This window comes from Agelaius tricolor, unplaced genomic scaffold (genome assembly GCF_023055355.1).
Source record: "Agelaius tricolor isolate 1412-34295 unplaced genomic scaffold, bAgeTri1.0.p SCAF_19, whole genome shotgun sequence".
In the NCBI taxonomy this organism is placed as follows: domain Eukaryota; kingdom Metazoa; phylum Chordata; class Aves; order Passeriformes; family Icteridae; genus Agelaius; species Agelaius tricolor.
The window spans coordinates 719,256-734,534 of NW_027269279.1; the positions used below are offsets into that span (position 1 = coordinate 719,256).

At 45.9% G+C, this 15,279-nt stretch overlaps 1 protein-coding gene across 9 annotated transcripts in view; it reads right to left on the reverse strand.

The window, feature by feature from the left end:
* The window catches only part of RBBP6 (RB binding protein 6, ubiquitin ligase), a 28,140-nt gene extending 15,491 nt beyond the window's left edge, over positions 1 to 12,649 (reverse strand). For 3 of the 9 annotated variants that reach the window (XM_071444776.1, XM_071444778.1, XM_071444774.1), the window contains exons 1-4: positions 11,905 to 12,649; positions 6,784 to 6,883; positions 4,885 to 4,923; positions 4,211 to 4,247 (exon numbers count right to left, since the gene is read on the reverse strand). In XM_071444776.1, the coding sequence (XP_071300877.1) occupies positions 4,211 to 4,247; positions 4,885 to 4,923; positions 6,784 to 6,883; positions 11,905 to 12,070 (342 nt within the window). In that variant the 5' untranslated portion in view covers positions 12,071 to 12,649. Of the gene's footprint in view, positions 1 to 4,210; positions 4,248 to 4,884; positions 4,924 to 6,783; positions 6,884 to 11,904 lie in introns of those variants that run through there. The other 6 variants (XM_071444777.1, XM_071444782.1, XM_071444775.1 and 3 more) reach the window with 4 other exon arrangements.
* Between the last annotated feature and the right edge of the window lie 2,630 nt (positions 12,650 to 15,279).

Genomic DNA, 15,279 nt, shown 5'->3' on the forward strand with positions numbered 1-15,279 from the left:
AAGAAGCATCACTCCAGGTAACATAGTATTAGTGTAGTTTGCAAATGAATCAGTGAATGTCTCTCATCATTTCTATATGCACACAGTGATGATTCTGTGAACCCAGAGCTGCCTGTCATAATGAAGGCCATCCCCAGCAGCCCCAAAACACACACTGCCCCTCCTGTCAGTACCCCAATAAACCCAAATAAACCCAAATAAAAGCCAATCTAGAACAGCAGCCACAACCTGTCACTTCTTCTGGAGAAAAACCAACTGCTTAAATAATTTAAATAAAGTTGTTTGTAATGACAGAGTAGACTATAAAAATTGAAAACCTGATTTCTTGTATGTTACTAGACCATAGGCCCTAGCACCCAAATCAGTGAGAATTTAGATGATTCCTTGCAATCAGACCAAACCTGATCTTTAATAGCAGCCCAGTGCTAAATGAACAAAGGAAATTGCAGAGCATACTCCTGATGATAAAAACATGGATTCAGAGCACAAGCCTGGAATTTTTGTCTCCATTTTTCTCCTCCCAGCTGCCTATGGAGCAGCTCTCAGGAATGACATCCTCAAGCTAGGAGCCAGAGAGCTAGTGCTGAAAAGCAGCTTTGCCACAAGTAAAAAGGTTAATAACTCGATCTACTTCCTTCTGCAGTATATTGAATTTTATCATGCCACGAGCAGCACTTGAGCTAGCACAACAGTACCACAAAGATACCTGAATCACTGCTTACTACATCTAACTTGCTCAAAACCAGAATAAAATTTCACAATGTGAACTGAACAGCTTTCCAAGAAGTCACTAAACAGGTCAGCAAAGAGATTAAAACCTTTCCTTAAAAAAGGTCTTGTCCTTTACTACCAAATGTAGCAGAGAATTCAAGGGAACAGTTTAGCAGACTGCAGAAAAGCATTTCCATGCACGAGATGATTCCTCACACCACTAAGCTGTTCCTGTTGTGTGTTTTCAGGAAAGCACACACAGTACCCCTGCATTACTGACTACAGAGCTCTTGATGCTTTGAAGAGGAACACAGAGATCTAGACAAAAAGACCTTCATTCCACTGCAAGCTGTACCACAAGATTCACCTCTCCTCCTTCCAGAATGCTTTGTACCTAGTTCAGTTCAAAAGGAGGTCTGCACAAGCATTTTGAAGCTTCATGCTCCATATGCCACTCCTTTACACATGAAAAAGCAGACCAGTGTTTTCTCAGGGCAAGCACAGCTGTAATTTTGTGTTTTTTCAGAAACAAACAAGAATTAGGAAAGCTTTAGCATTAAAGCTTTCTAGTACTGACCAGGAACTGAAACACAAACAGTCAATAAACTATTAATTCTTCTGTTTTTTTCAGAAAGCTGCTATTATACAGCCTGCAGGCAAGAGTCTAATTTCTTAAAGGAGGTGACACTGAACGGTTACCAGAAGCAGCAAACAGAGAGTTAATGTACTCATCAGTGCATTTGCCCATGGCCATCCTTCAACCATCCTATAGTTTTTTCCAATTTTTTTCTTTTAGATTTCTACTGAAGTATTTCCTGGCAGTCCCTCAAAATGGTCAAGTAGAAACAACATCTCTATGAATTTGCAGGCAACCCTAGGATAACACTGCAGAAGTACTGTTAAAAAAACCACAACACAACCAGAAAAAGTAACCCCCAAACCCTAAACTCGACAGCCGATGTTTTAACTCCCATGTCGGGCAGCAGACTGAACAGGAACTAACAGGAAGCCAAGTGGGCAAGAGGACAGGAAAGAGGAGGAAAAGGCTGATCTCAGTGCTGGAGATACTGAGATGACAGGGCCTTCCCCAAAGGCAAGCTTGGCTGCACACAAGGTCAGCCAGGGAGGCTGCAGCTGTGTCCCTGGTGCTGGCCCCACGAGTACAGCTCAGCCCTTCCACAGACACCGACCTACAGCAGAAAGGTTCCTGCCCTGCTTTGGCTGGCATGGCAGCTGCCACAACAGTATGACAATGAAAAAGTACTAAAAAGAAGAAGCTTTTGTGCATCCATTAAAAAAAGAAAACTGATTTTAACTTTGCAGCTTTACTCTCCATCAATAACTGACAAGATTCCTAATGATTTACTCCAACTGCACAAGCCCCAGCTTCTGCTCTGAAATACATGCAGAAATATTTGTGTTTAAAAAAAAAAAAAAAAAGAAGAAGCAAACAATCCCCCCACACCAAGACCTGAATTAACTTTAAGAATAAACTCTTTGTGTTCCTAGCCCCAGAAGCTGCTGAGGCTGCAGGGCTTTTCCAGTGAGAGAGGGCCTGTACATAGGGATACAAGGCTTCCACCCTCCCAGACCAGGGACAGTCAGAGCACACCAGGGAATGGCTTTGCTTTTCCTTTCCTGCTGTTAGTTCTCACTCACACTGTTTTCCCTCCCACTCTGGGATTTCTCCTTTTTTCTTTTTGACACATCTACGTTAGCTTATGGTAAGATGCTACTGAGCAATGTAATACAGACATGCCAGGGAACACACGAGGCTAAAAGAATGTTAACTTTATTTATGAACATGTGGTTTGTGTTTATACACATGCTAGTAAACAAAAAGAAAAAGAACTGTTTTCAAGAAATAAAAACCCATCTGAATTAGATCAAATACTATAAACGTGGTTTACATAAATGCATTACATTAACTGCTAGGGTCACTGGGCCAGTGCAACTAACTCCAACTCACAATGAGAGGCATTCATCTCCGAAAGGAATTGCAATCAATCAGCAACAGAATTATGGATGTTACATTTAGTGGTTTTAGACCTACACACAGTAAGTTTGCAATTTGAAGTTGATTGTTTCCATGGGAACCAGAGGCTGCATTCTTCCCAGAACGCAGCCCCAGAGTTCAGGAATTTCTAGATTAAGTTATCCTAGTAGCTGATCAAGTGATCAGAACCAATGATCCAGGGTTAGTGTAATGCCTCACACCAGTCTAGTGAAGGAGAAGCAGTTATACTTAAAATAAAGATAAAAAACAAACAAACCCCACCAAATAGTACTTTGATACTCTAAGGACTATTGGAAAAGCACAGTTGCACACAGTACTGACCCAAGTGGCACACCAAGGTCTAGCCCATTGCCAGGCACGGATTTCCGTGTGGGATTATATGTTAGCAGCAGTACAAGTGTTTGCAAAGCTGAAGGAAATGCTGCCCCTTTTTCAAATGTGAATTCCAAGTGGTGGTATACTAAAGAAAGGCTTAACCTTTGGGAATTACAGCAGCAGCCAGCCCTGGAGTCACCCAGACCCAAAAATGTGCTGCAGGCAGGAGTTAAGAAAAGTGACAGGGATTTCACTCCCAATGCCCCAGGCTCTAACTTGGTGCCAAAATTTGTGATACATATTGTCATTTGCAGACAAACTGTTGAACTAAACTGCTTTACCAGATAAAGGGGAAAGAATCAAATGCAGAACTTTAGAATACCACTCTGTGTAGCAGCGATATTGAAATTCACGTCAGGCTATCAAAGACATTTCTGTACTCAGGAGGGCCCGAACAATATCACTTCAATTACACAGTTTCAGGAACAAATACCCAAATAGTTAAGGACATAAGAAGGACTCATTTAGCTGCACAGAACTGTCCTGAAAACATCTGGGATATTCTGGGTTTGGTATTTGTTTGAACCCCCAAGTCAAAAGTAAGGAACAGCACCAAGTTTCACAATAATGATTTCTCAGTGGTTTTTGATAACATTTTCAAAAACCATTAGGCAAAAAAAAAGGTATTTAAAAACAAAAGCTAAGTGATACAATGTGAAAATGGCAAAAAATACACTCCAAACAGTTTTTATTGCAAGAAACAAAAAGCACACAACAACCTATACAAACATACATATCACTAGCTATAGACAGACAGATGTAGAACATGGCACCATGTTCAGTGTGCAAACCTCGAGCCTACAGGATCTGGAAACGATCATACATTATCTGTACAACACAGAGTCATACAGGAGAGATTCTGGCATATTCAATATGAAATACAATGCATTACTAGGCACAAATACCAATATTCACATTAGAACTCTGCAAATGATGGCATTACCCAGTTTTTACTATGCTGAATCAAATACAATGTATTTACAACATACACTAGGTTTTACTGGAAAATATATTAACTTAGCGTTTGGCAAATTAATAAAAGGCTGCATTGTTTAGAACTAAGTGCAGTGTGTAGGAAAAAAAGTGTGAGATTGTGTTTTTACATACTGCTTTTGATGTTCCACTCACTGGCTCACTTCGACTTCTAGAAGAAGAAATAAAGGTGATCAGAATGTAAAACAAATCACTTGTACCCAACACAAGATTGCAGAACCTGAACATCACATTATGCTCCAATACCCTAGCGAACATAGACATTTATTTGTAACATAAACTGTTCTCCCTTGGTACATTTGGTGCAACTAAAAAACTCCCCCAAATCACATTTCTACATTGTCACAAATTACTCAAGACTTACAGATCTAGAACACAACAGTGCAAGAGGAAGTCATGAGATATTTTGTCTCTGCTCTCAAAGTATCAAATCCATGAAGTCTGTACTAGAATTCTGTGTTCTCAAATAATCAATCCCCAAGGCATGGGGCAGCTTTGGCCAACATGTACATCCCTGGAAAGGCACACAGGTACCAGGTACAGGGCTTCAGTTTCTGTGAAGAACAGTGATAATCTACAAGTGCAAGTTTGCTCAAGTGAAAAACACAGTCACATGACAAAGGGGCAACATAACAGTGTCAGCAGCACTGAACAGTGCTACAACAGTGTTTCTTTGTGGAAGCCCAAGCACTGTGTTCAGAGATCTACTATATTTAGCCATCAAAGTGCCAAAATATTAAACATGTTACATATGCTATATTGACTAAAAGTAGTAGTAGAAATGTCACCTGAAAGTAGTTTCTAGGATTTTGTGCGATTTAGGAGTCCTGTGACAAAAAAAAAGGTCTTAATTGCCAGAATTTGCTATAAAATAATCTTGAATATGTTACAATATTTTAGGAAATATGTATTACATTTGAAAACTCGCTGAGATTCCACATACTCGCTGGTCTGGACCTGCATGCTCCTCATCATGAACCACACATGCAGCCACTGAGAGAGCCAACAAACAATCCACGCATCATCCAAAGAGTCCCATGAGCAGAAGCAATGCAAAGGCTGCTGGGGAGTTCACATGCCAATGGAGAGGCTCAGCTTCCTGCCACTGCTGAACACCCTCAGGTTCCCAATTATACCTCCTGAAGGTGAGGAGGTACACGGAAATAGCTTTGGATTACCACACTAGAGTTGCTCCAGCCATTCACTGCAAGGTGAGTAATGCCCTTCTGAAGGCCTCTCACCATTCCAGCAGACATTCCCCATCCCCAAACATTAACCACCCTGCCAGTGCTTTCTGCAGTGTTTCCAGTGGGGAACAGAAGGCTCATCTGCCTGGGTAATTTTCAACTCTACCACAGCAGTGCTGTTCTTGACCGATCCCCCACAGCAGCAGTGACAGAATCCTTGCTGCCAGCTTTGATTCTCTGGAAGGCTCTAAGCACCAGGCGAGGTGCACTGGCAGGACAGCACTCAGCTGAAAGGAGCCCCAAAGCAAGGCTGTGTTTACAGGCACAAAGCTGTGGGGGCTTTGTGCCTGGGAGGAGGGAGAGCTGGGAAGCACTGCACCAGCTCCTGCAGTAACATGCCCCAAGGTTACGTGCAGAGCCACATCCATTCAGGGGTTTTGGCTTGCAAATGGCTCATGGGTACCAGGATGCTGCTGTATTGTTTGTTCAAGACACACTGTAACTCCTCAGGGTACTTTCCTGAGAACCAACTTTAGAAAGACATGGCAAAACCACAAGCTAATAATATCTCCTGCTGGTGGTGAAGAGGCATGGCTTTAAGGTTGAAAAACATGCCCATTCCAACAGAGCTGATGTGGCTATTATAGATCTGGACTGTATGAAAAGATCAATGCAGCCATAATCCTGGAGTCAGGATTGCATTTGAGTCTCTGTGATTTTAATCAATACCGAGGACAGAGACTCAGGTGTAAACCTCAGAAATACAGAACTAAAATATGGAGCCCAGATCCCAGCTCGGGTAGAGACAGACTCAGAAAGGTAACCAGGACATTTGGTAATATGCTAAACTACCTCTGAGATTTGACTTTGGACAGGATTAACTGTTTACTCATGGTACTTGCACAAAAGCCAGTACCCTTTAGGGTATGGTTCTTATTCTCTTGCCTCAAACAGATACTGTGTGTTTAGGAAACACACAGGAATCACTTAGGAATGGGACTCCTTGTTTGCATGGCTCACCAGCTGGCAACCCTTGGTCTTTCCTCTATGACTACTACATAACACCCCCACATCTGAGGCAGAAAAATACCTGTCATATCCTGCCCCACCTCCCCCAAATGCAGGTGACAGTCTGACACCCAGAATCAAACTCTTTTGAGACGTGAACAAATGCTAAGTTCATAAATGTCTACCTGTCTGTTAAAAAGGCAGACACATATTATAAGGAATCTCCCCATGAAGAGGAAAAGGAATCTCAGAAAATTTGAATCGCAGAAAAATAAACTCCAAACCAAGCTCAACAGAATAATCTCCAAAGTTACCACTGCTGGTGTATGAACACCAAAATCTAAGTCACACTGAAAGCTAGCTACCCCATGACCACAAACACCAGCAGCAGTTTTAAGAAGCGAGTTACAGCCCCAGTGCCTCTGCAGTGCTGTCAGGGACAGGGTGGGCACAGCGACCCCTCCCAAACAAGAGAAGGCTTGCTGGACTTACATAACGTATGTTTTGCTGGTAGCTTTAACTCCTCCAATGGGGATTCTCCTCACAATCACTGATGAGTTCTTGGGAATCAGAGCACTATCATCGGTGTACTCTGGAAACAACATCAATACAGAAAAAACATTAAATACATTCTTACAAATTGACTAATATGTAATTACAGAGCACTTTCGAGAACCCCTTTACAGATCTAAAAGCAACATTTTATACATAACATCAAGCTTTCATCCTCTAACACACCAGCAGCACCCGTTCAAGGAATCTTCAGGTTTGATTATCAAGCACAAGCAGCAAAATAATTTTCAGTTTTTAAAGTTAGTTTGAATGCCAGGAGCAAAATGGTTTCAAATTACACTAAAGCAGAGTCTGATAATGCATGAGGTTTTTCCCTGATCTGTTTTAAGCTGGTTTTGCTTCTGTCTAGCTACGAAACCAAGAGATCTCTGGAGAAAAACAAACCAAAGCTGAGCCTCACTGGCATAAAACAGATTGTAAAGTCTGTGAGCACTTGTCCTGAACAAACCAGGCACCAGCTAACGCAGGGAAACTCTGCAGCACTCTTGACATGCTTTCAGCTTGTTAAGTACACCTGACTCCCCTCTGCTGCCCTGCTCAGGCCTGACAGAACAGCAGAGGCACCAGCTCTGTACTTGGAGCTGCACCATCCCCAGCCAGGCTGGGCAGCTGCTCAGGGCCTGACAGAGAAATGCAACTGCAAGTGACAGCATTGGAGTTTGGAGCACAAACACCTGCGGGTTCTGAGCCTGCTTTCACAAGCAGAACAGGCTCAAACTAAAGTGGTACCTCCTCCCTTAAACTCACGATCCAGTCTCAATTAACCAAAGGGACACAAGTTCTTTCCACTCACTCTCTAGAGAAGACAGACTCAAACAAAATGACTTCTGAAGTCTTGAAAAGCCTTTGGAAAACAGCATGTGCCTGGAGCCATCCCTGCTCTGCCTGGGCCTGTACTGTGCTGTTTGTCTAAAAAGAAGAAAAGCCCCCCAACCTTTTACATAAGGCCCAAACAAAAATCCAATTCTCGGACACTTTGAATAAACTTAAAATGCAAAGCCCTCTTCATAAGAATGGTTTTTATATGAACTTACACAGGCTGTATATGACTAAATATTGTAAAGCACCATGAGAAGTCCTTCCCTGTGATGTGCCTGCACAGTAACTTATTCCAATCCCTTACCTCTGCAGACTGAATTAAAGCACTGGTCTGAAACCTAGCACTGTTATGTATCTAGTCAAGCTTTGTCAGGATGAGTTTGCTTAGTGATCACACACAAAGTACAAGTATCTCACAATTTATGCTCAATTTTTCAGTATATTATTCCTACAGGCAAGAACCTCCCTTAGACCAAAACACACCTAGCAGAAGACATCACTTCAACCATGAAATTAAAGTTTTACTTCTATTTCCAGCTAACAGAACATTTCTTCAGAAAACTGAGAAATCATTTAGCTGAAACTAATTCCTGATCGTTCCCCCAGGGAACCAAACAGTGAGACTCCTGTGGACTGCAGAGCAGTTGAAAAGTGTGGGTGAAAGGACTAGCAGTGCCAGAAACAGCAGCTCTTACAGAAGCCACATCCTGACACAAGCCCTGGAGCTCTGCTCCTCACACAGCCACCTGCCAAAGAAGCCACATTGGGACTTTCAGATGGAGAAGGAGCTCAAGCAGTGCTGAGGCTGAGACAAACACCTGGAAGATGGTGCCAGCTGCAGTTCTAGAAGCGCAGAGCAGCTGTTTCTCCTTGTGCCTGTCCCTGTCTCTCCATGGCTCCACACCTCAAGGTGAGGAGTGAGGCCAGCTCCACAGAGCTACTGCTCACACGTGTCCAAGCAGAGCTCCAACAGAAACGCTCCAAGCTGCAGGCAGCAGCATTGTTCATTCCCACTCCCATACAGCTCAAACTTGTCTTACCACCAGTGATGCTGGGAATGGCTACTGCAATTTCTCAATCTGAGCTGTGATTAAAAGCACCCAACTAACACAAAATGACTGTAAAAACAAAGAAAGATCTGGATATTAAAGCTTAGAGCAGAAGAGACACAACAGTCTGAAAGTTGCTGTTTATCCTACAAGAAAATAGTAGCTTGAAAGAGTCCAGATAATGAAGTATTTCAAGGCATGAATGGAGGCAGACTAGTTAGTCAGCTGACTGCTGCCTCACACTGACACAGAAATCTGACATCAACTACTGCATTAGTGTCCACAACCTTCTTACAGCTACGTGCAAAGAGCTCAGATTTGCTGGCAAGTTTATGCTGCTTCATACTGAATGAGCAAATTAAAACCCCCACTTTTTAATTTATCTATTATAAGAATTTCTGCTAGTCTTAATAATTTGTGTTTATGTATGCTATAAACAAGTTACTGACAAAAGTTCCCACATTATTTTCTGGCCTGCTTTCATTCATGGTTTTATCTGCCAGCATTGCCCAGACAGCTCTGAGCCCTCTGAGAGGTTTTTCACTCAGGTGGAGTACAGAACTCACCAGGAGTCCTGGGAATGCAAGCCAAGGTGTGCCAGGGCAGGAAAAAGCCTTGCTAAGCAGCTGCTGGGGTAGGATGTGCAGGTAAGAGCTGCAATGGCTGCCAACATGCCAGAACACAGGGAATTCCCTGGAACACGTTTTCTCCCTAGACAGGATTTAACTCTGCTCTTATCACCACCACTGGCTCACTTTGGGACAAGCCACTGCTGTAGCTGGCTGCGAAAGCAGCCTTGAAACTTGCAGAGTAACAGACGGCGCCACTCGCGTTGCATTTTCTGCTTCCCCCAGAGCAGGAATCCCTGATCTGGAACGAGCCGGCTCAGGAGGTCACAGAGCCCAGGGATTCTCCAGGGCACTGTTTCCACAGCACTGTGCCCCACCAGAGCCCCTGCCCTGCTCTGGAGGGATGAGTCCATCAAATCCACCAGCTCCCAATCATTAATCGCATTACAGCACCTGGCCCTGCTGGACGGCGCTCTGGGCTCTGCTGTGCTGCCAGCTGGGGCTGAACTGGTGGGGCACTGTTCTGCCTCAAAGCCATTCAGCCAGCCCACACCAGCTCACAGCAAACTTTGGGGCTCATTTGCTTTGTATTTTACCCTGTATTTCGCACATTTCCCAAGTGTTCTGTTTCAGAATGGCACAGCACAGGAAAGAGCACTCAAGAATCCTCAGTTGTGGAGCTTGCAGCTCTTCTGCAATATTCTAGGAACACCTGTTACAGAAGACAGGTAAAATAATCCAGATCTAATGAAATGGAGGCGAGTTTAAAAGCACCAATCTCTTTAGAGAACATGCCTTGATAGCAGGTATGGAATAGGAGCCCCATACATAAAACAGGTCCTGCCCACTCATTTTGCATTCCCAGGATCTTACACAGTCCATCAGATCCCTTCTTCCCACCCATATTTCAAATCCTGTGTACTTTGGGCCTATATTAGCAGTTCTCCTATTACTAGCTTTCCATTAGGAAAAGTAACAGATCCAGAACTGTAAAAGCTTCCAGGATCTTGGACCAATCATGGCTCACTTTGTTCTTTCCAAAGATCATTTTAACATTTACTCAGGACTCCTGAATACACAAAGTTAAAAAACCCCAACACTTATGAGCACACATAAGAATTCCTAACATCCCACTTAGGTAGAATATCCCGGTCTAGTTGTTATTTTAATTTCTGCAGGTTAATTTAAGCATTTACATCTGATTAATAAAAACTGAGATTCACATTTATGCATGTGAACCAAAGATTTGACAGATACAGATTTTGGAAATACATTCTCTAGCTATGCTCTGCAAACCACAGAGGGATTTTTGCCCTTTCACATGGAAAACACCCTTAGGAAAGCTTCAATAAGCATCTGTATCACTAATATAGAATTTAAAATGATGTATTTTACATAGTTACATATTTATAATTTGATACTCATTTTTTAGAGGTTAAAGTGCAACACGGCCTGCCCAGCAGACCCAGGACCATCCTTTTTTAACTTCAGCTTCTAGTGAGGCAAAGCCCTTTCCTTCCCTGGACGCTGGTTACATGTGAACACAAAGTAACACCCTGGTAAATCTGGTACCATGGATGCTGCAGGAATACTTTATGATTGGACATTTACAAACATCTTTCTTCTCTTACAACTTTTAAAGGAAAAAACTACTGAGACACAGAACCACAGGGTGGGGAAAGAAAAAGGTTTAACGTTGCAGGAATGAAAACACAATTCTTTTTATTTCTGAAAAGTCACACTCCGAAGTCTTTAATCACATTCAAACTTATCAGGATGGAAGATGACCAAACTGAAGCATCATAGTAACACAAGCCCATACTCACATCACAGAATCAAGCACTATTTATTAGATTTAAGAGAATTTATGACTCCCCAAAGAACATATATTCACTGTAAACATGTATTTCTTACATATATTCACTGTAAATGTTCTGCCATAAAACTTCAAGACTGCCCTGATACAGCAAGCACTATGTGCCACGAAGAAAAAAAAACAAAACAAAAAACAAAACAACATTAAACAAGAATGATGAAATGATGCTCAGCAGTATCCAAACTGCGGTGTCTTTTGTTTGGAAAACTTACATTAACAGGAATTCCCCAGAGTAATTTTACTACACAGAACGCTGATTGTGCGAGAGGCTTTAAGGGTCTGCAGAAATTGTAACTCAGGGATACACTCGATACAAATTGTTGCTTCCAAGCAATTATTGCAAGGGGCACTTGCTTTCAATGAAAGGCGGGTAAAAAAAGCAGCAAAGCACCTTCCAATGAAGGGGGGCAAAGAGAAATTGAGGACAAAGTTCACTCATCAAACACACTTTTCTTCCCTCATTCAAATGAGCCATGCGCTATACTCCTTGTGATAACCTTCACATTTCTCTGCCAGATTTCAAAGAAAGCTGGCAGGTTTGTTATGGTCATACATCCTGCCCCCCACCTCTCCCATTTTACCTACAACTCCAAGAAACCCAAACTTTTGCAGCACCTCCGCACGCAGAACTGCTCGGAGGGTGCTGTGAAAGCAGCAGCTACAAAGGAACAGCTCCGAGCCCACAGCAGCCACCGCTCCATCACCGCTGCCCCCGAACCCCACGCACCTTCTTTGGTCTGCGCGTTGGTGATCTGCAGGTCGCAGTCGGCCGCCTTCAGCTTCTCCCGGCCCATGATCTGGCGCTTGAGGTCGCTCAGGGAGATGTGCAGCCCGTCGAAGGTGACCGTGTCATAGTTGAGCTTGGAGGAGAACTTGTAGTGCACGCACGACATGGCGGGGCGCGGGCGGTGCCCGCTCTGGCGCGGCGGGGCCGCGGGGGTCGGGCAGGGCCCGCGAGGGCCGGGGCGGCGGCGCTGGGGCGGCGAGCGGCGCTCAGAGCCCGCGGCGCTGCGCCATGGCCGGGCCGCGGCCTCAGGGCTCGGGGCTGGGCAGGCCTCAGCTCTCCATCGTGGCGAGCCCGCGGCCCCCGCCCCGCAACGACCGCGGCCCTCGGCGAGCGCGGCGCGCCCGCCCGGCTCCTGCTCTCGGCCCCGCTCGACCCGGGCCGGGCCCCGCTCGGTTCGGGCTCGGCTCGGGCTCGGCCTCACTTGGTTCGGGCTCGACTAAGACTCGGCCCCGCTCGGCTCTGCCCGGCCCCGCTCGGTTCGGGTTCGGGCTCGGGCCCGCTCGGCCCGGTGCCGCCCCGCTCGCTTCAGGATCGGCCGCGCCCGGTCCCGCCCGGTCCGGCTCGGGCCCGCTCGGCCCAGTTCGGCCGCGATGGCGGCTCCCGCGGCCGCCCCTGCCCTCAGCGCTGCGCCGAGGGGTTTCCCGGCCGACACCGCACGGGCCGCGCGAGCATGCGCAGACGGAGCGCGTCAACCACGCCGCACGTGACCCGGCGCCGCGCGTGACACGCGGTCACGTGGGCGCGGCGGCCCCGCCCCCTGCCGCGAGCGCCCCCCAGCGGAGCGCGGGGCCTGCTCCCCTCATGGAGAGAAGGGACTGAGGTGAATATTGACTGTATAGCCCAAAAGAGTCACGGGCCGGGACTGAGGTGAATATTGACTGTATAGCCCAAAAGAGTCACAGGCCGGGACTGAGGTGAATATTGACTGTACAGCCCAAAAGAGTCACAGGCCGGGACTGAGGTGAATATCGACTGTATAGCCCAAAAGAGTCACGGGTCGGGACTGAGGTGAATATTGACTGTATAGCCCAAAAGAGTCACGGGCCGGGACTGAGGTGAATATTGACTGTATAGCCCAAAAGAGTCACGGGCCGGGACTGAGGTGAATATTGACTGTATAGCCCAAAAGAGTCATGGACCGGGACTGAGGTGAATATCGACTGTATAGCCCAAAAGAGTCACTGGCTGGCTCTGGGCTTCCAATCGCCATCGTGCCCTGCTTCAATCCCACTCCTTGCAATGTAGGCACTGCTGTCGTGTTCAACCTGTCTATTGAAACTTACTAACAACAGTCTTGCACTTTAAAAAGATTTACTTTCTAGTTCGCAAATTTCTACACAGGAAACCTTTTGCCCACCAAGCTGCTGCATGGCTGTCTCAAGGAAATCTATCCAAAGACAAGTTAGTTTTCAAATAAAAATAGTGAAGCCTTGGAATAAACTCTTCTCATGCAAGGTTTTAGTCGAAGCTTGTGATCCCTGATTGCTGTGGGGAATTGGGCTCCACAGAACCTGCCTGGCTGCTCCCCAGGACACTTCAGCATAAAGGAACTGACGTGGGCTGATCTCAGCCTGGGCTGTGGGCTACGGCTGGGGACATGGACAGACAGGGACTGGGGACACAACTGGACAGGCTGGATGGGGTTTGGAGCATTCTGGGACAGTGGAAGGTGTCCCTGCCCGTGGCAGGGGATGGATGTCCTTTAAGGTCCCTTCCCACCCAAACCATCTCCAGGATCTGTCATCTTCCATGACTCCAGGATGTGTCACCAGCTCCTGGTTCAGGGAATGCTGCCATGCCCTGGACAAACCTGTCAGAGCCAAAGGAAGGGCCTGATGTGCCTGTTCCAGGCTGTTTCCTGCATGCGACAGAAATGCTCATGTCACATCAAGTGTCCTCAGCCACCCACATTCACAGCTTTAAAAAACAAAACATGAACTTCCTGATGAGGCAAAGCAATACCCTGTGGCTATCGGCAGGGCTGGGTTACTCTGAAAGCCAGAAAACACTAAAGCAGCATTGAGGCTTGGTGGTCTCTGCACACCTGTGGGCACCAGGGCTGTTCTTGCAGCTTTAAATTAGTTCTGAAACTTTGAACTCTTTCACTTCAAATACATTCAGCTGTTAAATAAATAAACTGTTATAGCTGCTGTTTTCTAAGTTCTGCAAAACAACAAAAATGTGTTGGCACTTTTTAGGTCATGCTCAGACATTAGTTTAAAAAAAGAGCAATAAACAGAAACTATTTGCTGTAACATGGAGTTTCAGTGTTTACCATGATGGATTATTGGGAGCTGTGTGGGAGCTTCATCTCACTTAGTACTTTGCTGATTTCTAAGCAGTTTTATCTGAGCGCAGTTCTGCTGCTCAGAGCACCTTCAGCTGAGCTTTGGTCTTTGCTGCTTTAATTCTCAAATACACACGTGCTTGACTTCTAGAATCATAGAATAATAGTATAGTTTGGTTGGGAAAGGACCTTAAAACTCATCCTTTCCCACCCCTGCCATGGCAGGGACACCTTCCACTGTCCCAGGGTGCTGCAAGCCCCATCCAGCCCGGCCTTGGACATCTCCAGGGACCCAGGGGCAGCCCCAGCTGCTCTAGGCACCCTGTGCCAGGGCCTGCCCACCCTCCCAATTGTTAGGGTACGATTCCTTCCCCAAACCCCATCTAATCCTGCCCTCTGGCCATCTAAGGCTATGACATTTGTTCCCAAGCCTTGGATTGAGGCTCCCACAGAATTGTCCCTGTTGTACAACTGGAGTGTACAAAGAGGAACAAACAAAACTTCAAAGCCGAGCAGGACAAATCAGGTCTGGCACCTTCCCAGCCACACGGGCAGGTCTCCTGGGTGAGCAGGCTGACAAGGTGGCAGGGTGTGGAGTTGTGTTTCCTTCTGCAGTCTGTTCTGTCAGCAGCAATGACTCCCCTTGTTTTCATCCTGTGACTTCAGCTGCGAGCTCTGCAAGAGGAGAGGAACTCACCTTGCCCTGAGCTCTCGGGGCTTGGGTGACCCAAGGTCCCAGCCCAGCTCAGGAGGGCCGAGGCTGAGCCCACAGGGCCAGTTCTGCTGGAACACCCAGGCTGCTCCCTCAGCCCCAGCCCAGTGCTGGGGGCAGGCACTGGCTAAAGCTAAGCTTTACTTAAGAGTGACTGATGGCTTCCCAGAGTTCCTACCAGCCTGCAATCAATCCATGAATGTTTGCCAGCTCCCTGAGGCTCAAGGGACTCAGAATTGAGGGAAACTGAAAGGGTTGTGCTGGAACACTGAAACAAATCCAGAAAGCTGCTTTTAGGTCATAGGTGAGGAACAAA